Raw genomic sequence first — 27,327 nt, forward strand, 5'->3', positions numbered from 1 at the left:
AGCTTGCTGTTCTGTAACTTGTCATCCTCTCTGTGGCTTCCTGGAAGCAACACTGACTACATTTCCAGGTTACTGATACATCATCACTCCTCCTGCAATAACCTAAACTCTGGATTGTTCTCATGTATGCACTGGCCTCAGGGGCAAGCCCTCCACAGAGAGTCTGGCCTTGGGGTGAATCACTCATCTCCTGTCGCTCATTTTTACCCCTTGCTGCTTCAGCCACTCCCATGCAACTCTCTCCTCTTAGGAAGATCTAGCTACATGTTCCACCAGGCACACTCCTACTCCAACTAACTTCAGAAGACCAGGTTTGAGTGCCTCTGGAGTCTAGAAGATGGGAGTGGAAGAAAGGGTGGGTTGCTCCCTCCTTTGTACTTCTACTGAATTTTTTTTTCTATTCAAGCACTTATCACAGTGTATTATTCTTAGCCTCCAACTGACTACATATTTCTCCAGGATGGAGATCTGTGTGTTTTACCCCATATCTCTGGAAATCATGGCTTGTCTCTGAATATTTACTAGATGAGTAGATAGATTGCTGAATGGATGGAGATTGGATTATGAGAAGAGTTTTCCTTGGAGATTGTTTCCTGCCTCTTAAGAAGGGAAAAACGCTCTGCTCAGAACCTTCCTGAAAGGGAATTCTAAGCAAAAAATAGCAATAATATATAAATGTGACAGACTATATGAAAAATTTGAGAAACTTAGATTACACATCCATCTTCCCCAATTATTCCTCCTATACAGCTTAACCATCTGGGCTGCCTTTGTCCCAGTCTAGTAAAGGAACAGAAAATACATAGCTCAGAGGTTCTCAGTCCCTGCTCAGACCCTTTAGGAATCCACTCCTGACTCTCCAGAGTGCAAGGAAAGCTCTGGATGATGTCCAGGATTGGTGGGATTAGATACTGAATTACCCCAGCCAGAAAGACATTGAAGCTCTACCATGGGTCAGTCTCTAACTCTGACAGACATCACTGATTGACCACAGTTCTTTCTGGCTGAGCCCTTATCTGGTGTCACAGTCCTCGACTCAACAGTCCCAGCAGCATTTGCAATTAAAACTACCTGCCATTGGTAGCTTAGATACATTTTATGGCCTACCGGTCTTTAAGGTTCACTTATTTGCGTGCCATGGGTGCCAGCACACCATGGTTGTTCCTAGCTCTGTGAATGTACCTAAGCTTCAGAACAGACCATCAGTAGCTGGTCAGTTTAACCCTTTACAATTCTCTGTTATAATTCCCAGTCAAGGTTCAAACTGACCTAATACTGCCCTTAGGAGTGAATATCGAGTAGAATACAACTTCGTGTGCATGCATGCTAAGTCACTTCAGTTGTGTTCAACTCTTCTGTGACCCCATGGACTGGAACCCACCAGGATCCTCTGTCCATGGGATTCTCTGGGCAAAAATACTGGAGTAGGTTTCCCTGCCCTCCTCCAGGGGATCTCCCCAACTCAAGGATAGAACCCATGTTTCTTACATCTCCTGCATTGGCAGGCTGGTTCTTTACCACTAGTGCCACCTGGGAAGCCGATAATACTCCCTTCAGTTGAGTTGCTCAGTCATGTCCGACTCTTTGTGACCCCATGAGTCGCAGCACACCAGGCCTCCCTGTCCATCACCAATTCCCGGAGTTTACCCAACTCATATGTCCATCGAGTTGGTGATGCCATCCAGCCATCTCATCCTCTGTCATCCCCTTCTCCTCCTGTCCCCAATCCCTCCCAGCATCAGAGTCTTCTCCAATGAGTCAACTCTTCGCATGAGGTGGCCAAAGTACTGGAGTTTCAGCTTCAGCATCAGTCCTTCCAGTGAACACCCAGGACTGATCTCCTTTAGGATGGACTGGTTGCAGCTTCTTGCAGTCCAAGGGACTCTCAAGAGTCTTCTCCAACACCACAATTCAGAAGCATCAATTCTTCAGTGCTCAGCTTTCTTCACAGTCCAACTCTCACGTTCATACATGACCACTGGAAAAACCATAGCCTTGACTAGACGGACCTTTGTTGGCAAAGTAATGTCTCTGCTTTTTAATATGCTGTTTGGTCATAACTTTCCTCCCAAGGAGTAAGCGTCTTTTAATTTCATGGCTGCAGTCACCATCTGCAGTGATTTTGGAGCCCCAAAAAATAAAGTCTGACACTGTTTCCACTGTTTCTCCATCTATTTGCCAGGAAGTGATGGGACCAGATGCCATGATCTTCGTTTTCTGAATGTTGAGCTTTAAGCCAACTTTTTCACTCTCTACTTTCATTTCATCAAGAGGTTTTTTAGTTCCTCTTCATTTTCTGCCATAAGGGTGGTGTCATCTGCATATCTGAGGTTATTGATATTTCTCCCAGCAATCTTGATTCCAGCTTGTGCTTCATCCAGCCCAGCGTTTCTCATGATGTCCTCTGCATATAAGTTAAATAAGCAGGGTGACAATATACAGCCTTGACGTACTCCTTTTCCTATTTGGAACCAATCTGTTGTTCCATGTCCAGTTCTAACTGTTGCTTCCTGACCTGCATATAGGTTTCTCAAGAGGCGGGTCAGGTGGTCTGATATTCCCATCTCTTTCAGAATTTTCCACAGTTTATTGTGATCTACACAGTCAAAGGCTTTGGCGTAGTCAATAAAGTAGAAATAGATGTTTTTCTGGAACTCTCTTGCTTTTTCCATGATCCAGCAGATATTGGCAATTTGATCTCTGGTTTCTCTGCCTTTTCTAAAACCAGATTGGACATCTGGAAGTTCATGGTTCATGTATTGCTAAAGCCTGGCTTGGAGAATTTTGAGCATTACTTTACTAACATGTGAGATGAGTGCAATTGTATGGTAGTTTGAGCATTCTTTGGCATTGCCTTTCTTTGGGATTGGAATGAAAACTGACCTTTTCCAGTCCTGTGGCCACTGCTGAGTTTTCCAAATTTGGTGGCATATTGAGTGCAGCACTTTCACAGCATCATCTTTTAGGATTTGAAATAGCTCAACTGGAATTCCATCAACTCCACTAGCTTTGTTCATAGTGATGCTTTCTAAGGCCCTTGGGTATTTTTAAAACCTCACTTAACCACTTTCAAAGTTATCACAAGTGGTTTAATAGTTTTAAAAAAAAGAAGATAAGCAAAGTAAATATCCAGATATATCACAGAAGCAGTGAACCAAGAATTAGAAATCCTCATTTCATAGTTCACTTTGCTTCTAACTGGTGGTGTCAGCTTGGATGTGTCATTTATCTTTCAGTGCCTTGTTTTCATCATTTGTAAAATGGCTATAGCCATAAAATACAGCTCAAAGCATTGCCAGGAAGCTTAAATGGGATGAAATGCATGTAAGCACTCAGTATGCTGCCTGCCACAGAGTTAGAACTCAGTGATTGCTTGTGTTTTTTTCATTTTTATTTGGATAAGCTGTTTCATTCCATGAGACTTTACACACCTGTCTCAGCAGTTAATACTAACATCTGCCTCTAGATTTCCCCTTTGACTACCTTCCTGTGATGGTTAATTGCATGCATCAATTTGACTGGGCCAGGGTGTCCAGATATTTGGTCAAATGTTATTCTGGGTGTTTCTGTGAGCTATTTTTGGATGAGATCAACATTTAAATCAGTAGCTTGAGTAAAGCAGATTTCTCTCCCTAAAGTGGGTGGGCCTCATTCAATTTGAAATCCTGAACAGACAAAAAGACTGACCATTCCCTGAGTGAGAGAGGATTCTTCCTGCCTAACATTCCTTGACATAAATCACAGCAAGATCCTCTATGACCCATCTCCTAAAGTAATGGAAATAAAAGCAAAAATAAACAAATGGGACCTAATTAAACTCAAAAGCTTTTTCACAGCGAAGAAAACTATAAACTAGGTGAAAAGACAACCCTCAGAATGGAAGAAAATAATAGTAGATGAAACAACTGACAAAGGATTAATCTCCAAAATATACAAGCAGCTCATGAAACTCAATACCAGAGAAAGAAACAACCCAGTCAAAAAGTGGGCAGAAGACCTAAAGAGGCATTTTTCCAAAGAAGACATAGAGATGGCTAATAAACACATGCAAAGATGCTTAACATCCCTCATTATTAAATAAATGCAGATCAAAACTGCAATGAGGTATTACCTCACAAGGATCAGAATGGGCATCATCAAAAAATCTACAAACAATAAATCCTGGAGTGGGTGTGGGGAAAAGGGAAGCTTCTTGTACTGTTGTTGGAAATGTAAATGGATACAGCTACTATGGAAAACAGTATGGATTCCTTTAAAAAAAAAAAAAAACTAGGAATAAAACTACCTTATGACCCAACAATCCCATTACTGGGCATATACCCTGAGGAAACCATAACTGAAATAGACACATGTACCCCAGTGTTCATCACAGCACTATTTACAATAGCTAGGAAATGGAAGCAACCTAGGTGTCCATCGACAGATGAATGGATAAAGAAGTTGTGGTACATATATACAATGAAATATTATTCATCTATAAAAAGGAACACATTTGAGTCCGTTCTAATGAGGTAGGTGAACCTAGAGCCTATTATACAGAGTAAAGTAAGTCAGAAAACAGACATTGTATATTAATGCATACATATGGGATCTAGAAAGAGGGTATTGGTGAACCTATTTGCAGGGCAATAAAGGAGACACAAACATAAGAAACAGACTTGTGGATACAGCCAGGGAAGGGGAGGATGGGACAAATTGAGAGAGCAGGACTGAATCATATGTATTACCATATTTAAAATAGATTGCCAGTGGGAATTTGCTCTGTGATGCAAGAAGCTCAAATCTCGTGCTCTGTGACAACCTAGAGGAGTGGGATGGGGTGGAGGCTGGGAGGGAAGTTCAAGAGGAACATATGCATACCTATGGCTGACTCGTGTTGATGTATGGCAGAAACCAACACATTATTGTAAAGTAATTATCCTCCAATTAAAATTAAATAAACTTTTTTAAAAAGGGAGGATTCTTCCTGCCTAATTGCCTTGAACTGGAAAATTGGCTTTTTTCTTGCCTTTGGACTCAAACTAAGATATCAGCTCTTTCTGGTCTCAAGCCTCCAACCTTCAAATTGGGACTACACCATCAGCTCCCCTGATTCTTAAGCCTTTGAACTCAAGCTGGAACTAAATCATCAACTCCCCTAAGTCCACAGCTTGCCAAATATGGATCTTGGGACTTGTCAGGCTCTATCATTGTGTGAGCCAATATTTTATAAGAACTCTCTTTACTTATATAAGTAAAGTATGTATTGGAGAACCTTAACTAATATACTTCCTAGTGCCTTTGTTATGGCTAGTGATGTTTTTTTCCTTTATTTAAGGTGATTAGATGCGTGGCTACAGTCGGCGGAGCACACTGGGTTAAGACAGTATGAAAGTGAAAGTGAAGTCGCTCAGTTGTGTTCTACTCTTTGCGACCCATGGACGGTAGCCTACCAGGCTCTGCGGTCCATGGTATTTTCCAGGCAAGAATACTGGAGTGGGCTGCCATTTCCTTCTCCCCCCAAAAGTAAGCAATACAGTTGACATCATGATCCAGCCCATTCACAGCCAGCTAAAATAAGTTGCAGTTCTTAACCATACTTTCTGTGATGCTCGCTGAGGTTTTCCTTCCTACTGTATTCTGTTTCATTTTATTAAATGCTAGTCATGGCTCACTAAATTTCTCTTACAATCTGCTAGTGGGCTGTAGCCTGTAGTTTGAAAAGCCCTACGTAAAACACCTCTGAGGCATTATAGAATGTTTATTAATATCACAGTTTCTCACACTGAACTTGGACTCCACCCATAATAACAAGGCAAACTTGACCTTGCACAAGATATTTGACATTGCTGAGCTTCAGTTCTTCATTTGTAAATTAGTGTTATAGTATGCTCTTCCCAGGTCTTTCCTGAGGATAAGATGAGATAGTGCATTTAAATGCCTAATTCAGTGTCTGCCATGTGATGAAATGCTCAGTAACTTTTAGCCATTTTACCACTGTTACTAGAGTTTAAGCCCTTGAATATAGTATCAGAATGAATCACAGAGTGTGAAGAAATGGGGAGGGGGTGATGGGAGGTAAATACATGGACAAGATATAAACTCTACATCAGAAGACCTTAATTCAATACTAATTGAATCATGTTGAGCCAATTACTTGGGCTCTTTAGACCAAAGCTTTCTCTATAGAATTAGGGAGAAAATTCATTTCTGTCCCTAGAGCTTCACATAACCACTTATTCCTTATAAGTGGTTATGAAGATCATCTTCAATACCAGATGTGAATGACTGTATTTTACCAACCTTAGGAGTTAATATATTTATTAGAATCAAATATTTTAAATATATTTTGTTAGAACCAAATATTTCAGTTATTACTAAGTACAGTGAAAACAAAAATAAATTGTTAATTCACTATAGGTGGTAACCAATCTGGTTGTCCCTATAATAAATCATCCCTGACTATAATCACATGATTATAACAGAGAAACCCTATTACCTGCTATATGAGATAATAGGATCCATGTTGGTGTCTAGACAGTGCTAACCATATTTTGTGTGCTTAATATATGTTTGTTGAATGAAAAGCTATTGAATAAATAAAGAGAAGGAAAGAGGACAAAGGAAAAGAATGTAAAACTATAATTGACATCAACTTTAGTGAGATTTTTGTCATGTGCCTATGGCTTTTTCTACCCAGTGTGGCTCCTGCCTGCAATGCAGGAGACCTGGGTTTGATTCCTGGGTTGGGAAGATCCCCTGGAGAAGGATATGGCAGCCCACTCCAGTATTCTTGCCTGGAAAATCACATGGACCACGGAGCCTGGTAGGTTACTGTCCATGGGGTCACAAAGAGTCAGACATGACTGAACGACTTCACTTTCACTTTCTTTCCCTATGGCTTTTTCTACCCAGTGTGTTAGGTAGTAGACCAGTTGGCCCAAGGACCCTAGTTGGAGAGTGATGATCAGTGATGGGCTGAATGTACTGCATTTTCACTGAAAGGGTCATTTCCAGGGTCACTGTTATCTGGCATCCATCAAAGGGAGGCATGATGGAACACAGGCACTGATTGGGCTTGTTAAGACTTTGAAAGATAGTGAAAAGAATTCAAAGTGACCTTGATCAATGGGAGGAGCAGTCCCTCCAAAATGGGATGAAGCTCTAGGGACAGAAATGAATTACCTTGATTTTAAAAAATGGCCAGGTAAGGGAAGGAGGCATGAATGCTAAGACTCCAAGTCTTACAGCAAAAGTGTTGGCCACTGCAGGCTGGGCATAATGATGTTTCTTCCATTTGAACAATGTTTCAAAGCTTACCAATTGCAGAGACCTATGAGATAGGTTGCCTTATTGTTCCCACATTACAGATGAGAGGATAGTTAAGATTGTAGAATTAACAACTGGAAAGCTGGGAGTAATGAATGTGGTAATAGTAACACCAACATTGTTGTTGTTCAGTTGCTCAGTCATGCCTCATTCTTTGCAGCCCCATGGACTGCAGCATGCCAGGCTTCCCTGACCTTCACTATCTCCCTGAGTTTGCCCAAACTCATGTCCATTGAGTCAATGATGCCATCCAACTATCTCATCCTCTGTCATCCCCTTCTCCTCCTGCCCTCAATCTTTCCCAGCATCAGGGTCTTTTCCAATGAGTTGGCACTTTGCAGCAAGTGGCCAAAGTATTGGAGCTTCAGTATCAGTCCTTCCAATGAAAATTCATGGTTGATTTCCTTTAGGTTCAACTGGTTTGATCTCCTTGCTGTCTAAGAGACTCTCAAGAGTCTTCTCCAGCACCACAGTTTGCAAGCATCGATTCTTTGGTGTCCAGCGTTTTTTATTGTCTAGCTCTCACATCCATACATGACTACTGGAAAAACCACAGCTTTGACTAGATGGAGCTTTGTTGGCAAAGTGATGTCTCTGCTTTATAATATGCTGTCTAGGTTTGTCATAGCCTTTCTACCAAGAAGCAAGAGTTATTTAATTTTATGGCTGTAGTCACCATCTTCAGTGATTTTGTAGTGCAAGAAAATAAAGTCTGTCACTATTTTCATTGTTTCCCATTCTATTTGCCATGAAGTGATGGAACTGGATGCCGTGATCAAAGTTTTTTGAATGTTGAGTTTTAAGCCAGCTTTTTCACTCTCCTCTTTCACCTTCATCCAGAATCTCTGTAATTCCTCTTCATTTTCTGCCATTAGGGTGGTGTCATCTGCACATCTAAGGTCATTGGTATTTCTCCCCACAATCTTGATTCCAGTTTGTGCTTCATCCAGCCCAGCGTTTCTCATGATGTACTCTGCGTAAGTTAAATAAGCAAGGGGACAATATACAGCCTTGACATACTCTTTTCCCAATTTGGAACCAGTCTGTTGTTCCATTTCTGGTTCTAACTGTTGCTTCTTGACCTGCATACAGATTTCTCAGGAGGCAAGTAAGGTGATCTGGTATTCCCATCTCTTTAAGAATTTCCCACAGTTTGTTGTGATACACACAGCCAAAGGCTTTAGCGTAGTCAGTGAAGCAGAATTAGATGGTTTTTTTTTTCTGAAATTCTCTTGCTTTTCCTATGATCCAACAGATATTGGCAATTTTATCTCTGGTTCTTCTGCCTTTTCTAAATCCAACTTGTACATCTGGAAGTTCTCAGTTCATGTACTGTTGATACCTAGCTTGAAGGATTTTGGCATTATCTTGCTAGCATGTGACATGAACACAATTGTGTGGTAGTTTGAACATTCTTTGGCATTGCCTTTCTTTGGGATTGGAATGAAAACTGATCTTTTCCAGTCTTGTGGGCAATGCTGAGTTTTCCAAATTTGCTGGCATATTGACTGCAGCACATTACAGCATCTTTCAGGATTTGAAATAACTGGCTGGAATTCCATTACCTCCACTAGCTTTGTTAGTAGTATTGCTTCATAAGACCCACTTGATTTCACACTCCAGGATGTCTGGCTCTAGATGAGTCATCATACCATTGTGGTTATCCAGGTCATTAACACCTTTTTTGTAGAGTTCTTCTGTGTATTCTTGCCACCTCTTCTTAATATCTTCTGCTTCTTTTAAGTTCATGCCATTTCTGTCTTTTAGTGTGTCCATCTTTGCATGAAGTGTTCCCTTGATATCTCCAATTTTCTTGAAGAGATCTCTGGTCTGTCCCATTCTATTGTTTTCCTCTATTTCTTTGCATTGTTCACTTAAGGAGGCTTTCTTATCTCGCCTTTCTATTCTTTGGAACTCTGCATTCAGGTAGATGTATCTTTCCCTTTCTCCTTTGCCTTTCACTTCTCTTCTTTACTCAGCTATTTGTAAGGCCTCCTCAGACAACCATTTTGCCTTATTGCATTTCTTTTTCTTGGGGATGGTTTTGGTCACTGCCTCCTGTACAATGTTATGAATCTCCGTCCATGGTTCTTCAGGCACTTTTGTCTATCAGATCTAATCCCTTAAATCTATTTGTCATGTCCACTGTGTAATCACAAGGGATTTGTTTTAGGTCATTCCTGAATGGCCTAGTGGTTTTCCCTACTTTCTTCAATTTAAGTCTGAATTTTGCAATAAGGAGCTCATGATCTGAGCCACAGTCAACTCCTGGTCTTGTTTTTGCTGACTGTAAAGAGCTTCTACATCTTCAGCTGCAAAGAATATAATCAGTCTGATCTTGGTATTAACCAACTGGTGATGTCCATTTGTAGAGTCTTCTCTTATGTTGCTGGAAGAGGATGTTTGCTATGATCAGTGCATTCTCTTTGCAAACTCTGTTAGCCTTTACCCTGCTTCATTTTGTACTCCAAGGCCAAACTTGCCTGTTTCTCCAGATATCTCTTGACTTTCTACTTTTGCATTTCAGTCCCCTATGATGAAAAGGACTTCTTCTTCTTTTTTTTTTTTTTTTTTGTGTTAGTTCTATAAAGGCTTTTAGTCTTCATAGAACCATTTAACTTCATCTTCTTCAGCTTTAGTGGTTGGGGCCTAGACTTGAATCACTGTGATGTTGAATGGATTGCCTTGAAAACAAACTGAGTTCATTCTATCATTTTTTGAGATTGCACCCAAGCACTGCATTTCAGACTCTTGACCATGAGGGCTCCTCCTTTTCTTCTAAGGGATTCTTGCCCATGGTAGTAGATATAACGGTCATCTGAATTAAATTCACCCATTTCCGTCATAGTGTCACTACACCAACATAGTGCAGAAATAAGTACCATTTTTAAACTCTTACTATATGTCAGGCCCTGGGCCACCTGATCACATCTCTTTCTCTCTCTTAGTCGCTAAGTTGTGTCCAACTCTTGCGACCCCATGGACTATAGCCTGCCAGGCTCCTCTGTCCATGGGATTCTCCAGGCAAGAATACTGGAGTGGGTTGACATCTTCTTCTCCAGGGGATCTTCCCGACCCAGGAATTGAAGCCAGGTCTCCTGCATTGCAGGCATATTCTTTACCGACTGAGCTATGAGGGAAGCCCTGATCACATAGACTGTTTGATTTCATACTCATAACAGGCCTATGAAGTGTCTTCTGTCATTGTCTCATTTAGGGGAACAGGAACCAGGCAGGAAGAGGGAGGCATTTGCCTGAGGGCACTTGCCCAAGGGTCACATGGTCAGTCAGTGGTAGAGATGAGATGTGAACACAAGGAATCTAGATTAGAACCTTTTTCAGCAATTGATGCTTAATGAGTGCTCATTATCATTAGCATTACTCTAAATATTTTCTGTGGATAACTTTTCTTATTCCTCACAATTAATATGAGTTAAATGCCATTAATACCTCAAGCTTAAGGGATGAAGAAATTAAGACATAAAATGATTAAATAATCTGCCAATAATCACACAGTAACGTGACAGAACTTATATTTTCAAACACTAAGCTATACTAACATCCTGCATTCAAGGGAAAACAAATCTCTTTAAACACTTACCATCCAAAATGTACTGATACTTGGAATTATTCTCAAACAAGGCTTTATTATCATTCCTATTTGGGTCTTGAAAAAAACTGAGGTTCAGAGAAATTAAGTTCCTTGATCGGGGTCACACAATACTAAATGGTAGAAGCAAGAGCTCCACCAAGATGTTTCTGACTCCCAAGTTTAGATTCCTCACTACCATCTGCCAGCATATTTCTTCATTCCACAGACCTTGATCCAATGATTCTGCTACTTACTCACCCCACCTAAAACTGTAATTATAATAATAACCACTGCTTACACAGTATTTTCTTTATCATGATGCTTTTTAGAAATATCTTCATTAATTCTCGTAATGGTTTTTAAAAGTAGTTTATTATACTTATATTAGTTATGGGAAAACTGAAACTCAGAGATACAAAGTATTAGCTTTTAAATGGCAGAACCAAAAGCAAAGATATCTTTGTAAAAAGAACCCTTTTCACTACCACATTGCCTGATGGCTTTCATGGGGCCATAAAATACTATTGGCTTCCTTCACAAGTGGAGGAGCATCAACAGAAGTCATTCTCTGTAAGATCTTTGCAGACCTCAATATTCCAAACTACAGAATCAAGAGACTTCCCTGGTGGCTCAACAGTGAAGAATCCACCTGTAATGCAGGGGACTCAGAGACATAGGTTCAATCCCTGGGTCAGGAACATTCCCTGGAGGAGGAAATGGCAACTCACTCCAGTAATCTTGCCCGAAAAATCCCATAAACAGAGGAGCTTAGTGTACTATTGTCCATGGTGCCACAGAAGAGTTGGACACAACTGAGTATCTAAATGACAGCAATAGAATCATGAACCTTTAGAGCTCTGAGGGCTATTAGTTTACTTTCTATTCCATGCATAGTTTCTCTCACATCATCCCAGATGGAGGTATCTTATCTGACTTACTTAGATTACTTAACTTAGAAGAAAATCTGTTTCGTGGGGCATTTGAGAGACAAAGGTCACAGAAGCTAAGCTAAATGTGTCTAGGAAGCCCAAATGCCTCAAGAGGTAAAGAATCCTCCAGCAATGTAGGAGATATAGGAGACAAGGGTTCGATTCCTGGGCTGGGAAGATACCTTGGAGAAGGAAATGGCAACCCACTCCAAAATTCCGTGGACAGAGGAGCCTGGCAGCTACAGTCCATAGGGTCACAAAGAGTCAGACACAGCTGAGCATGCATGTGCAGGACCTACCTACATTGGCCATAAAGGGAAAGTCTAGTTCATTGTCAGTAGAAAAGACACATAGATCATTTCAATTAGTATGGTGTATGAATTTATGTGTACATACATATATATTCTGGATTATTTTCCTGGCTTGAGAATCCCTGCCATATTTCCAAATGCCTAGAGGTACCTCTCTCAGGAAGTTGGCCCTCCCAGGCACACTCATCATGTTCTTCTTGCCCTAATGTGTGTGTGTGTGTGGCTGAAATATAATATAGAAGGAGTATTTACACTTCACAATTCACACCCAGGTCATCTGCAAATTACCCAAACTCTATTTCAAAATATGTCTCGAATCAATCATATTCTTTCATCTCCATTATGATTCCTTACCTGGATATCAACAGGAGTCTTCTAACTGTGCTCCTTGAGTCTGCTCTCACCCCCTCTAATCTGTGCTCTTCAGACAGTGGAATGACCTACTGACACAGAGATTAGACCATGGCACAGCTGGGTAACAGTTTAGTGATTTCCTTTTCACTACAGACAAAGTCTATACGTCTTACTACGACCAGCAAGACCATCTGCAGCTACTTCCAACCTCAGCTCCCTCCATCCCCCACCTTATCTGCAGGCTTCGGCCACACATTCTTATTTCAGTTCTCAAACACTCCAGGCTGTCCATTCTGCCCAGGGCACCTTCTCTCTTGTCTTGGGAGTCTCCTTCTGAGTATCTTTTTGGACTTTATCCTATTTACTCAAGAGACTTTCCCAGATAATCCTAAACTGATTTTCTTCTCCCTCTCCTTCCACAGTCAGTCTCTATTTCTACAACCTGTTCATTTTCTACATAGCTCATATCACAATTTGCAATTGGCTCAGCTGGTAAAGAATCCACCTGCAATGAGGAAGACCTGGGTTTGATCCCTGAGTTGGGAAGATCCCCTGGAGAAGGGAAAGGCTACCCACTCAAGTATTCTGCCCTGGAGAATTCCATGGACTATATAGTCCATGGGGTCTCAAAAAGTTGGACACAACTGAGTGACTTTCATTTCACTTCACTTCATGTATCTATTCATTAGCTCACTCAACAGAAGCTATTAAGGCCAAACACCATTCTAGGAAATGAATATATAATAGCAAACAAAACATACGAGGTCCCTGCTCTCATGAAACATGCATACTAGGAAGAAGAGGTTGACAAACAAATAAGCATGTGAACATGGTAATTACTGAATATGTGATAGCCTGAGAATTAAAATAGGGTGCTATACCAAAGAGGGACTTGCTACATGGTCATAAAAGGCCTTTTGGAAAGGGGGGCATTTAAGTTGAGATTTGAATGGTTAGAATACAGCTATGCAAACATCAGAGGGAAGGGTAGCCCCGACAGAGAGAACTGCTAGTACCAAGGCTGAAGCTAAAATGAGCTTGCTATGTTAGACTGTTTGCAGAACAACAGTGACAACAACAAGAATGGAAAGAAATGAAAGAAAAAGTAAAAGGAAAGAGGAGAAAAGTAAAGAAAGACAACACAAAAGCCATCATACTCTAGAGTGGCCAGATAAGAGATCACAGTGGTTCGGACCAGTTAGACGGTAATAGAGATGTGGTCAGATGCCATGTATGCTTTAGAAACAAAAAATGACAGATCTCACTGATGAGGGGCAGAAAGTAAAGGGGGAACCAAGAAGGACATCCGGATTTTAAGGTGTTTGTTTAGTTTCTTCCACTAGATTGTAAGCTTTGCAAGAACAGGAACCATATCTATTTTGTTTACCTGGCACATAATACAAACATAATTGATGAATGCATATCTGTATGAACAAAACCATGAAAGAATGGACAGAGGGATGTCAGGGCAGGTTTCACAGAGGTGGGGATACCCGAACAAGGTTCCGAAGAATAAGTTGAAATCTGTCAGGTTGGCAAGACGGGGAAGCGTTTTGGAGGCTGACAGACAGCACCCACAGAAGGAGGCAGGAAACATACATGAACAGAACAGTGTCACTGAAGTACTTGACCTGCCTGAGGTAAATCATCAGCTCGGTAATAGGGCCAGACTCCAGAGAGGCCAGATAATGAGTGCGCTATTCCCTTTGTCATATTTTTATATAAAGACAAATAATAGGAGCTCCAAAGAAGGGATGAAGGAGAAAAAAAAATCTAAATCCAGAAATTCCAGCCCAAAGCCAATACTGATCCCTGTAGAATGTAGAAAGCTGTCAGCATCAGCCCTTGAGGAAAGTCTAGGGTCCCATTGAAGTCTAACATCACCTCCCCAACATCCAAGAAGTCCCTTGATTTTTGATGCATGGTTTCATGCTGTCTTTAGGGGAGACGTATTTTATCTAAAGGACACATTAGAAGAAAACAGCCTTGCGCATCCTCTGGGATGAACCCATAGAGGATCTGAGGCAAACCCAAGGACAGATGAGTCCCCAAAGCAAACCAGCCCAGGTGTTCATTTAAATCATTCCGTTCCAAGCTCAGCTCTTTGAGGGAGGGGATGTATACCACACGGTGTGTTTCTTAGAAACAAGCACTTAATAGAACGTAAATATTATTCAAGTCATATAGATCAAAGACACCCAGGGAGAAAAAAGACATTGGAAAAGAGGAGAACGAGAGAAGGAGTGAGAGAGAGGATGAGAAAGAGACAAAGAGAAAATTAAGACAGACATCAAACATGGAGTGAGAGTATGTGTGATTCTGTTTGTCAAAGGGAAAGAAGGTAGATGATTTTGTTCTTTGTAGGTTAATATGTAAATGACATTCTGATTTATTAGCGGGCTCCAGCAGATGAGGTGATGATTAGCACATTTCCATATTTATGGAAAAGCAACACTAACTTTCCGGATTTATAGAAAATCAGCTCTTCACAAACAGCAAATTGTGCTATTATCGACATATGGCTTTCTATAAACAGAGCTGAGGTAATTATCCCTGGGACAATTCGTTGGTGGGCTCCTTTTGAATATTAACCACATTGGAAGCCCATTTCTGCCTCACAGATTTTAAAGCGGAGGGGGCTTGAGATACCCCCAGGCAATTAATTAGTAATCCAGTACCAGAGACCAAATGAAAGGCTGTACCAGGAGCACATGGAGAAAAGACACAGGTCCAGGGGTCTGACGCCAGCTTCCTGCAGCCCTGGGCCAAATATAGGGAAGTAATTAACTTCCCTAAGGAGCCTCAGCATTTCTGGGGCTAAAACTAGAACAACACCCACCTCCAAATGTTGTCAAGAATATTAAATAAGAATATATACAACAGCCCCGGAACTTAGTAAGTACTCAATAAATGTTAGCTCTTTGTCCTTCCTCATGGTTTTGAGTGACTCTTAAAAAGATCCACTTGAATTAAGTTTTTCAAATTCTTTTTTTATACTGATCTATCCTGAACTATTTCATTTGTCATGACTCTGTACATATATATGTCTTTAACCAAAACAATTTTCTTGAAGCAATAACTTATCCTCACTGCTTACAAACCATTATGATATTTTCTCTTCTGTGTTGTTCAAAATGTTTGTGATCCATACATTGATTTCAGGATCTACTATTGGGTTTCAACCTGCAGTTTGTTAAGTATTATGCTGCAGGAAGGTAGGGACTGTATTTAGATTTGCTTGCCTTTGTATCCCTAGCACAAACACGTAGAAGACACTGAATAGATATTTGAATTATAAAAGAATGGATACAGAGATAGATGGACAAATTTATGAATGGCCCTAGTTAGGAATCTAAGTTAACACCCTCTTCAAACTCACTCACTATGAGTTGTTTTGCTCACTCACTGTGTACTAAACCCTGTGTTGGGCACTAAAGAGGTGGAAAAGTGTCAGACAGGATGCTTGCTTTCAAGGATCTTGCTGTCTAGATGAAAAGAGAAATAATTAACATTTGGAAAATTGCTTTAAAGACTAAACTGTGGAATTTATATGAATGTGTTGAAGGAAGGAAGTGACCAGCCTGAACTGGTGCAGTCAAAGAAACTTCTTAAAACTTGGAGGTTGAACTTGGGCTTGAAAAATGGATACACCTCTCACCCTTCTACTCATTCACTGGTTCTCAAACTATACCAAGCATCAGAATAACCTGGAGGATGATTGTCGAAACACACACTGCTGGACCCACACCCAGAGTTTCCCATTTAGCAGGTTTGGGATGAGAACCTGAGGATTTGCATTGTAACACATTCCCAGGTGATGCTGATGCTGTTGGTGGGAGTCCACACATTTTAGAACCACTATTCTAGCAGTTTGGAGTGAGACCATGGAGATTGTTGCTGTCTTGCTAAGGATTTTAGATTTTAGTATTAGCCTTGCAGGATCTTAGGCAAGGAGATGACATCCTGAGATCTGTGAGGCAGAATGATCCTTCTGGTAACAGTATTGAGAATGGATTGGAAGGGGTGAGTCTTCCTCTGAAGACCATTTAGGAGTTGCTGCAGTCATAAGTGAAAGATGTAAGCCCAGCCTCCCATTGAAGGAGGGGATGTAGAAGAAAGGATGGAGGAGAGCTGCTCAGGAGAGAGAACTGAAGGGATGGAGGGGAAGGAGGGTCTGGGATGACTCTAGGTTTCTGCCATCACTGACTGCTTGGATGGCTGTTCTACCCACCAAGAATCTACATTTTAAATGTTTTAACATTTAAACAGCAAAACCCCAGAGACCTTTTATTATTAAAGAGATAACTATGGTGCCATATGGCCTGGAAAATCCCATGGATGGATGAGCCTGGAGGGCTGTAGTCCATGGGGTCGCTGAGGGTCGGACAGGACTGAGCGACTTCACTTTCACTTTTCTCTTTCATGCATTGGAGAAGGAAATGGCAACCCACTCCAGTGTTCTTGCCTGGAGAATCCCAGGGATGGGGGAGCCTGGTGGCCTGCCATCTGTGAGGTCGCACAGAGTCAGACGCGACTGAAGTGACTTAGCAGCATGGTCCCATAGAAAATGCATGATTTTGGACAGCCAGACAAGTCTGCATTCAAACTCTATTTGTGGTGCTTCCTAGCAAGCCACTTCACCCTGTTGAACCTCAAGTTCCTGTAAATAATAATACTAATGCTACCGTAGAGAGTTGTCATGGAGACTAAATGAGATCACGTGTGGCCGAGAGTCAGTGACTAGAAAACTGCTCACCGTGTCTGGTGTACGCACCGAACACTATGTGCATCGCACACCCATTCTACTTACCAGCTGTTTCCATTTTTTCTCTGTTAAGCACCATGATATACTCATAGACACCACCCATCGATCCAGACGTTATGTAATGGGTGCCGTAGTCATTGATGAACTTGGCGTACATGCCATAGTGGTATCGCTCTGGAAGCTCCATTAGTGACTGCAGCATACCTTCATCCAGCACGATGTTTTCCCTCCTCATCTTAAAATGAGCAGTCTGCACCTTTGTGAAAATTCTCATAAAGTTGTATTTCTGCCAACAACAACGACCACCATTAAATGAGGGAAAAAAACAAAGAGAGAGTATATATTTTACCACATGAGATCACATAAAAGGTCCGCATTTAGTACCTGTGGATATATATATAACATATATACACCTACATATAACTGTGGGAATTATATGTAAATGTATAGATATACTTGCATATATATGTATATAAATATATATAAGGGAGGATTACTATGCTTTGCAAGCATATATTGGACACCAGTGTGTGCCTGGCTTGTTCTGTACCTTCATCTCTTTCCTACTATGCCGCCCGGGTCAAGTTCTCATCAGCCCTCACTGGGTTCATTATCACAGTGTGCATCACCATGTTCCTTCCCTCCATCCTGCCCTCAGCCCACTCTTACCTCCACATCTTTCTCTAATTAAAGCATTGCATTATGCAACTTCTAACATAAGTATTAGGCATCCATTAAAAATTATGCTTAGGAATATTTCAATGACATTGTGAAATGCCAATATCATTTAATTTATTGAGCGAGTACCTATCAGTGCCTGTCATCACATGCTTTCTGCTAGGTGCAGGGAACATGATCTTGAATGAGCTAGTCCCTGCTGTCATAGAGCTTATATTTTAGTGGTAATCTTATACCATTCAGTAATCAAGAAATGCAGGATCCTGATATAATAATGAAAAAAAAAGAAAAAAAAAAAGACAGGACCAGGGTGAGGTTGGATTGGTTTAACAGGAAGTGGGTTATGCATGAGCTTTCCTTGCAGAGAATATAAACCTTGTTCCAAAGTGATAGTGAAAGTTGAAGGAAACGACCTGGTTTTTGAAAAGTCCACATTAACCTGAGAGTTGTTTCTCAGAACAACACTTCCCTTCAGATCAATAGCTTATTTGTGGCAAAGCTCCAAAATGTAATTCATGTTTGTTAACAAAGTTAACTTTTATAACTGAATTTTCATCATGTAAAATCATGTTTTGAGTCCTCTGTAAATCCCAAGTTCTGGTATCAATGTTTTGAGGCTTTGGGGTAAATTTCTGATCAATTCAATGAATATTGCTCTGGCTCCCAATTGCCTCTCCATCCTTATCACTCCCTGTTTTCCCTTCCCACCTGGGCTTCAGACAGTGGAAGTCCTTTCAGTCCACATCTGTGTGAGGCAGTTTCTCACCTCCAGGCCTTGGCACATGCTCTTTCCCAGGCTGAGAACAGCCTTCTGTTAGCTTCTGCCTCACTTCATCCAGACAACTGGTACTAGTCTTTAGATATCAGTTAAGGCAGACTCCCTGACTTCCTCAAGGAAGCACTGGCTGATAATAGACAGGATAATAGGCAATTAGTAGTAAATGGTTGATGAAGAAGTGTTGATGAAGAAAGATTCATTGAGCAGGCCAGCCATCCAATCTATGGAAAAGCCTGGAAAAGCCAGGCTTGCTGTAGAATTCTTCCAAGTCTAGTTTAGAGGGCTTGGCTGCTTCTCTTTAAGACACTACCATTCTAAGTATTTCCCTGTATGCTCCAGGTAACCATGAAAAAGGATGGGGAAATGATAAGAGTACTAGTCTTATCATGCACTGTTATTCCCTTTGTGATGATTCTGTATGTGAAAGTGTAATAAGAAAACAAACATAATTACCACTGATCAGACATTTCCAATTATACAAGCAAATGAAGGTTCAATTACTACTGTACTTTTTAATGCAGTTAAGGTAGTACGTGTTCGGCATAGATTATGGGATACTGTGCAACGTGGGCATTATGTTTTAATACCTTCTCATGATACTTGCTTAACTTTTTTAAGAAGGCAGCATCTTGTGACATGGATACACCTGCAGTCACCGTGACTGGGACGCCTCTAATGCCCACACCAATGGTCAATCCACTTGACACAGACTTGTCATTTTTTACTTTAGTAAGAAGATCATTTGCATCATTATATATCTCTGAAGAGATTTTAGTATCTGCCTGGGCCTGAAAGGAAACACATAGTTAGCTTTGTACACATAAAGTTATATTCCAATTCATAGGTAATATTTAAATCTTTTCTCTGTAAAATAACCAATGTTTCAGATTATTATAAATACTCCTTTTAAAAGGCTATTCCAAATTGATACTAAAATGCAGAAAATTCAGCAGTGCTTAGTAATTAGTGGTACTACTAAAATATTTATTTAAACATACACACATGATTCTGATAAAATGTTATAATGTTCTATGCATTTATTTCTTTCCAGAGGGCTTACTCTTCCTGTGTAGAAGATAGGAAGATAGATACCCTTCCTTCCTGCTTGACTCTGTAGTGGGGAAATACGGAAAGCCATATCTAGGCATGGACAAGAGGCAAAGGCAGGCAGGTGGTAACAATTCTACATAGAGGTATGCTTAGGGACCACCCAAAAGTGTTTGGTTATTTCATTCCGGGATTGCATTTCTCAGCCAGCTTGACCTGAGGTCTGGTCATGTGCTTTGCTTGAGCCAAGAAAGTGAGGCTTAGGAGCCCATGGGTGGTTCACTCTGTAATCACAAGAGCACGTGTTGAGATGGAAGCTCCATTAATTTGGGTCCTGAGTGTCCGAGATGAGTTTCCTTTCCACGTTAGGATGAATGAATAGCAGAAGAGGGGCATTACTGTTTTAAAGCACTGAGATTGAAGAATCTTTTGTTGCCATAGCATAGCTTAGTCTATCTTGCCTGACACATAGGCCCTAGATCGTCCTCCGGTTAGGAAAACGGCATTACCTATGTCTTTGAGCTTGGCTTACTTAGACCAGATGGCAGAGGTGGAAGTGGGCTAGGGGGAGCCAGTTTCTTTTTTTTTTTTAATTTGACTATAGTTGATTTACAGCATTGTGTTAGTTTCAGGTATGTAGCTTCAGATTCATTTCCATTATAGTTTATTACAGGACATTGAATATAGTTCTCTGTGCTATACAGTAAATCCTCATTGTTTATTTTATATGTAGTAGTTTGCATCTGTTACTCCCATACTCCTGATTGATCTCTCCCCTTCCCCTTTCCCCTTAATAGCCCTAAGTTTGTTTTATATGTATGTGAGTCTACTATTATTTTGTGCTTAGGTTGATTTGTATTAATTTCTTAGATTCCACATATAAGGGATCGTATAATGTTTATCTTTGCCTGGCTTATTTAGTGTGATAATGTCTAGGTCCAACCATGCTGTTGCAAATGGCATTGTCATTCTTTTTTTTATGACTGAGCAATACTCTATTGTATTTATGTACCACATCTTCTTCATCCATTCCTCTGTTGATGGACATTTGCTTCCACATCTTAGCTATTGTGGACAGTGGGAACCAACTTCTTAAGACAGAATCCATAAGCCTAGCCTTATCCTCTGTCAGTATTTTTCTTTTGAGAAACTTTGGTGGGGTGAGGGATGTGACTAGATAGTTGTTCAGGGTCCTGGCATCCTATCATCTCTCTCTATAGATAGAATGTAGATAGAATATATATGATACAGAGAGAATTTGCATCATCTGCAGTCCATGGGGTCATGAGGAGTCAGACATGACTGAGCGACTTCACTTTCACTTTTCACTTTCATGCATTGGAGAAGGAAATGGCAACCCACTCCAGTGTTCTTGCCTGGAGAATCCCGGGGACGGGGGAGCCTGGTGGGCTGCCATCTATGGAGTCGCACAGAGTCTGGACACAACTGAAGCAACTTAGCAGCAGCAGCAGCAGCCTCCCTTCTAAATGCTGTATAGCCAGGCTTAGTTCAGATAGATCTTGGTTTAAATCTTGTCTCTGCTACCTATTGGGCCTGACATTTATCCCTCTACGTCTCTGGGATTTTTAATATCTAAAATGGGCCAATGGTAATATCCGTTCCATTGTCTTGTAATGAGGATTCAGTGGGAGAATTTGTGTGAAAGTAGGAGGGGACACTTGGTAAGCCTCCACTGAAGTGTGCTGTGTAGATGGCTCACCCACAGGGTAAAGGGTAGAGAAATGAATGGTTAGGAGCAGGCCCTGGAGCTGACTGTGAGCTCCATGGTGACCAGGAGACTGCAGAATTTTTTTTTTTTTTTTACTGTACAATATTGTATTGGTTTTGCCATACATCAACATGCATCCACCACGGGTGTACATGTGTTCCCCATCCTGAACCCCTCTCCCACCTCCCTCCCCATACCATCCCTCTGGGTCATCCCAGTGCACCAGCCCCAAGCCTCCTGTATCCTGCATCAAACCTGGACTGGCGATTCATTTCTTATATGATATTATACATGTTTTAATGCTATTCTCCCAAATCATCCCCCGCCCCTCCCACAGAGTCCAAAAGACTGTTCTATACATCTGGGTCTCTTTTGCTGTCTCACATACAGGGTTGTCGTTACCATCTTTCTAAATTCCATATATATGCGTTAGTATACTCTATTGGTGTTTTTCTTTCTGGCTTACTTTACTCTGTATAATAGGCTCCAGAATTTTAAAGATGTGGAGAATCTTAGGGAACCTTAGCAGTTTTCAAGCACTTTTCGATAGCAGAACCTTTTCTTCCAACAAAATTATGTACAGAAAGCCAAGAGATGAAGGTCATCAGTGAGGACCTGCCCTTGGGGAAGCAGGGGCACAGGTCTCAGGACCCCCAGCCACTTCCTGTCTTGCCACCACTTTACGTCTTAGGAACCTGAGCCTGGGGAGGAACAGTGAGCTGCTCAAGGTCAGATATACATCTGTTCTAATAGTGTCAAAACCTGGAAATAGGGCTTCTGACTAGCAACCCAGAAAATAGGGCCCCAGTCTATTTCACTGCTTTAGGACCAGAACCGAGATCTAGCGGAGGTGGTCCCATTTACAGTACAGTCCCATTTACAGAGGCTCCCTTGCCCTGACCTTGACTCTTCAGCCCTGAGCAGGTGCATTGGGAGCTTCAGCCACCAGCAAGCCCTATAGGAAGTAAAATCTTCCAAAGCAAGTCATCTTATCTTCACCAATAGACTTCCCCTCCATGCCTCTCTGCCACAGTGGCCTGTGAGCACCCCATTCAGACTTACTTCAAAGTGATATTTCAGGAAATTGTAGGGTTTCCGGAAGTACTTATCATCATCTCCGTAGTAGAGACGCTCACAGGCAGGGTCATACTGAAGCTCCCTCCATTCCCCATTGTATACAGTCTCACACTGGCCCCCGTAGTACCTGGCATCATACACATGCTGAGCTTCTTCCTGGGTCAGGATATTATACCTAAATTGAAAAGGAAAGCAGCTTCTAAGAGAGAGCACTGGAAAAGCAAAGAATAACACAAAATATCCTCTGCACGTTGATGTAACTGGTAGGCTGAGCAGTGTTTCTCCAACTGAGTTATGTGAGGCACTAGGTTTCCTTGGAGTACCTAATGGGCCATTCTGAGTAAAGGCAGGAAACCAAGTGGGCTGGGCATGAGCCCCATCTTCCCTTAAACCAGACCAGCCAGACAACATTGTTCAGCATCTAGGAGAGTGCTCCCACATAGGAGGTCCTCCTAAATATTTTTTGAGTAAACTGAAGAAGAATATGCATGATTATCAAAATTCTGAGCCCAGGAACTAGGCAGTCCAGACCTGTTTCCTGTCTCTGCCACATCTAGCTGTGTGATTGACCTTGGGCAGATGATTTAATCTCTCTATGTTTCAGTTTAGTCATTTGTAAAAAAAAAAACAGCTAATACTACTGTCCTCGCAGAGTTAAGCATGAGTTAAAACAAGTAAAGGAATCATAATAGTACTCATATGAAATATTAAAAAAATGTTGCTGTTGCTGGTTTTTGTTAACATTATTTCAGAAGAAGTTCTGCTGCTAAAAACTAACTTTGAAATATTGGTATAGTTCATAGTGGTAAGCTGATGATCTAATCCTCAGAAAGGCTGTAGTCTTCTAGGCAGCATGGAGAAACACAGTGTGAAGTCAGGGAGTTGAGTCGCTAAGTCATGTCTGACTCTTTGCGACCCTATGGACTGTATTGCCCACCAGGCTCCTCTGTCCATGGGATTCTCCAGGCAAGAATGCTGGAGTAGGTTGCCATTTCCTTCTCCAGAAGTCAGGGAGACACCTGGTTAATTTCTGGCTCTGTCATTTACTAGCTGTGTGACTTTGTAGAAAGTTTCTACAAACTTCCTGAAGATCATTTTCCTCATTTGAAGAACAGAATAGTAAAAGTGTCATTTAGTGAAGTCTAAATGAGGGCATTAGGGTAAAACAGAAGTACACTTGATAGTAATTCTTCTTTTCCCCTGGCCCAATACCTTTTCAGAAATATTTTCTAATACTTCCCTCTCTGAGGGTGTTTCACGTCTATCTGCCTAAGTCCTCTGTTTTAGGTCATGGATGGTTTAACCATATTTAGGTAAAAATAATGTGAAACAGGTGAAAGACAGCTTTAATTTCTTAAAAAGAGAAAGTTAACTGAACAAAAGCATGAAGCTTGACTAAGAGTTCAAAGACCTTACAATCTAAGCCTCTTATGTTGTAGACAATAAAATGATTGCTTTTCTTTTCATCTCAAACTTCTGTTTAGCCTTTAAGACCCAACTCAAATATTGCCTCCTCTGTATCACCTTTGATTATCCTGGACAGATAATTGTCCCTCCTCTGTGTTCCCATGGCATTTGGTGATTGCCTCTGGCATAGCATACGTCATGTTTGTTTATTTCCTTTGTGAAAAAGCACAAAGGCAAATTAGCAGTGGAAGGATTATGAATAAAACCTGCTTCAAAAGAATAAATGGATAATTATAGAGCACTTGGCATATAGTAGAAATTCAATGTAAGTAAACTTCCTTCTTCTCTTCCTTTCTCCATCTCTTTCTTCCTATTAGTGGAAGTGATGTAATAATAGCTGTGATGAATTGAATACACATTTTACCAGACATTTAGCATACATTAGCTTTCAACCTCATAACAATTTTGCAAATGTGAAAATTGAAGCTCAGAAAAATTAAGTAACTTGCCTATAGTCAGAACTGGGATTTTTTCCTAGATTTTTTGGACACTACAACCTAGGTTCTTACTCTTTACCCTGTAATTTCTATCTTTCCACCTATGGGACATGTTGCTGCCTATAGCTGATAAATACAGGCTCTCTAATGGACCAAAGAAAAACTCAAAAGAACCATAAGCTCTAAGATTGTACTGCAATCTCTAACCATAAGTAAAACCTATGTATATTTGGAAAATCTGATTGCAGAAGCCCTAGTGGAAATAAAAAGAGAGAAATTCCACTTTTTGGAAACTTCTTCTGCAGAAATATTCACACATGTGTACAAAATTATATATATGAAAATGTTCATTGTAGCACTGTTTATGAAAGGGAAAAGGGGGAAATAATCTAATTATCTTTCAGTTCCATAGGAGGTAATTTAATTATTATACAGTTACACTATAGAAGAATTGGAAAATTGTTTTTTCTTTTTTTTTTAATTTTTTTTACAAAAGTCCATATAGTAAATAATTTAGGCCTTGCAGGTTGTGTAGATTTCTGCCGCAACTACTCAACTCTTCCACTGTAGGGCAAAAGCTGTATTTCAATAAAACTTTATTTAAAAACAGACTGCAGGCTGAATTTTGCACCTAGGCCATGGTTTGCTGATTCTTGTTATGGAACATTACATTGTTGCTTAGAAAAAGACAATAGAGGATATGGTAGGAAAGCTTCAAAATATTAAGTGAAAACAAGTTGTGGGCAGTATGTATAGTCTAATCATATTTATGTAAAATATACTTATGGCTATAATGCACAATACATTTAATTGAATTCTTTCCATACGGTGTGTTGGCAGTGCATCTTTACATGATTGGGAAGTCTCAACTTAACAGGGGTCAGCTCCAGGGAAGGAAGAGAGGGTAAGTGGGTGGGACAAGGTTAAGGACAGTGAAGGAAAAATTTCAGTTTTTACCTCAAATAGTTATTACTTTTGTAACAATAAATAAAAATTAAAAACTGGGAAATGCCTAAATAAGAAAAAAGTAAAATATCAGGAAAGGCCTCTTAGATCTTACAGATGAATGGAAAAACCACCATAACATCAGCTGTTGGGAGTGGAGGTGGACCCTTTCTGCTGTTTTCAGTGTTCAGTGTGAGCAAAGTACTCAACCCAACAAGTATTAATATATTCGAAATTCTCCTGATTGAATCACATGAGATCAGGGTCATGGTCTGAGATCTTTTTGTCAATAAGGAGGTAATCATTTTCCAAGTCAACACCTCAGTATTTCATGCTCATACTCTTTGCATCCCATAGTCCCTTTCAAAATCAAGATTTTGGTGGTAGAGCCTGAAATATGCACTCAAAATATTCAGGTATTGAAGTCCTGACTCCCCAAACCTCAGAATTTTACAGTATTTTGGTGGTAGGATCCTTAAAATGGCAATTGAGGTAGAATGAGCTTATTAGGGAAGGCCCTACTCCAATATGACTGGTGTCCTTACAAGAAGGGGAAGTTAGGGCACAGCCATGGGCGGAGGGAAGGCACTGTGAGGACCCAAGGAGAAGACGACCATTCAGCAGCCAAGGAGGGAGGCCTCAGGAAAAGCAATCCTACCTTCATCCCAGGTTTCTAGCCTCCTGAGAAGAAATTTTCTATTGCTTAAGCCACCTAGCTTGTGGCACTTTGTTATGGCAGTCCCAGAAAATTAATATTATTGGTCTAGAAGAAACAAATACTTGATCATCTTTTCATGTGTGTGTGGCCACATGCCCTTACAGGATTCTGAAGGTAATTAAAGCACAGTGAACGAGCACTGCATGTCACAGAACCCACACGTGACTGGGAGAGGGCTGCCGCGTGGCCCAGCTGCGGCGTGGTGATCACTACCTCTCTGTCTCCTCATCTGTAAAGATCCCGCTGCTCCTATTGATTTGTTTCACTGCAATCAATACTCAGTGGCAGACTGTTCTAGGAAAAGCTCTGATATAAAGGCTGAGGAGATGAAAAACATGAATCAGAGCAGCCTCTGTCCTCAAAGAGTTTATGTTCAAGTTAGGGGACAAGGCCCAAAGCAAAGACTAGCAATACCATGTATCACTACAAGCTCAGCCCTGTGCTGGGTGCTGGAGAGGCAGAGATGATGAGGGATCCTTCAGCCTGGGAAACAGATGTCTCCGCCCTGTTGGCTAAGTGCTGGCAGAGGAGGACACGCAGGGATGCTAGGAGCAGTGGGAGGGGACTAAGTCAGCCTAAACAGCATTGAGAGGAGGAGAGGGGGCGTCAAAAAGACCAGCTAGAGGACATGATGCCTGGGTATCTTAACTGGGCTGTCACAGCAAAATACACCCAGTACAATACCCAAGTCCGGGTGACTCAAAGAATTTTGACAAAGTTATGTTCTCTCAGTTCTGGAAGCTGGAAGTCTAGGAGAAAGGTACCACCAGGGTTGGTTTCTGATAAGGCCTCTCTTCCTGGGTTGCAGATAGCCACCTTCTCACCATGTCCACACATGGGGCCTTCTCTGTGCGTGCGGTGAGAGAGAGCTCTCCTGTGTCTCTTCTTCCTCATATAAGTATACCAGTCCTGTTGGATTAGGGCCCACCCTTATGACCTCATTTGACCTTAATTACCTCCGTAAAGGCCCTATCTCTAAATATAATCACATAGGTGTTAGGGCTTCCACATATGAATTTTACGGGGATGCAATTCAGTGCATAACACTAGGTAAAAAGGTAACCAGATAGGAATATAGGCAAGATATTCCAGAAAGAAAGAACTAACTTTATGAAATCTCAGAAGAAAAGTGAGTGTTGTGTGTGTGAGTTTGAGCCTAAACATAAGGTATACAATGAAGCAAAGTTAGAAT

The 27,327-nt window shown here is 41.0% G+C and overlaps 1 protein-coding gene across 1 annotated transcript in view; it reads right to left on the bottom strand.

The window, feature by feature from the left end:
• Positions 1–27,327, bottom strand: part of C8A (complement C8 alpha chain) — a 71,802-nt gene that overhangs the window by 20,351 nt on the left and 24,124 nt on the right. Inside the window, exons 5-7 of the mRNA XM_019957382.2 lie at positions 22,554–22,743; positions 19,303–19,503; positions 17,305–17,545 (exon numbers count right to left, since the gene is read on the bottom strand). Coding sequence (XP_019812941.2) covers positions 17,305–17,545; positions 19,303–19,503; positions 22,554–22,743 — 632 coding nt within the window. The remainder of the gene's footprint in view (positions 1–17,304; positions 17,546–19,302; positions 19,504–22,553; positions 22,744–27,327) is intronic.

Source organism: Bos indicus, chromosome 3 (assembly GCF_029378745.1).
Source record: "Bos indicus isolate NIAB-ARS_2022 breed Sahiwal x Tharparkar chromosome 3, NIAB-ARS_B.indTharparkar_mat_pri_1.0, whole genome shotgun sequence".
Classification (NCBI taxonomy): Eukaryota; Metazoa; Chordata; class Mammalia; order Artiodactyla; family Bovidae; genus Bos; species Bos indicus.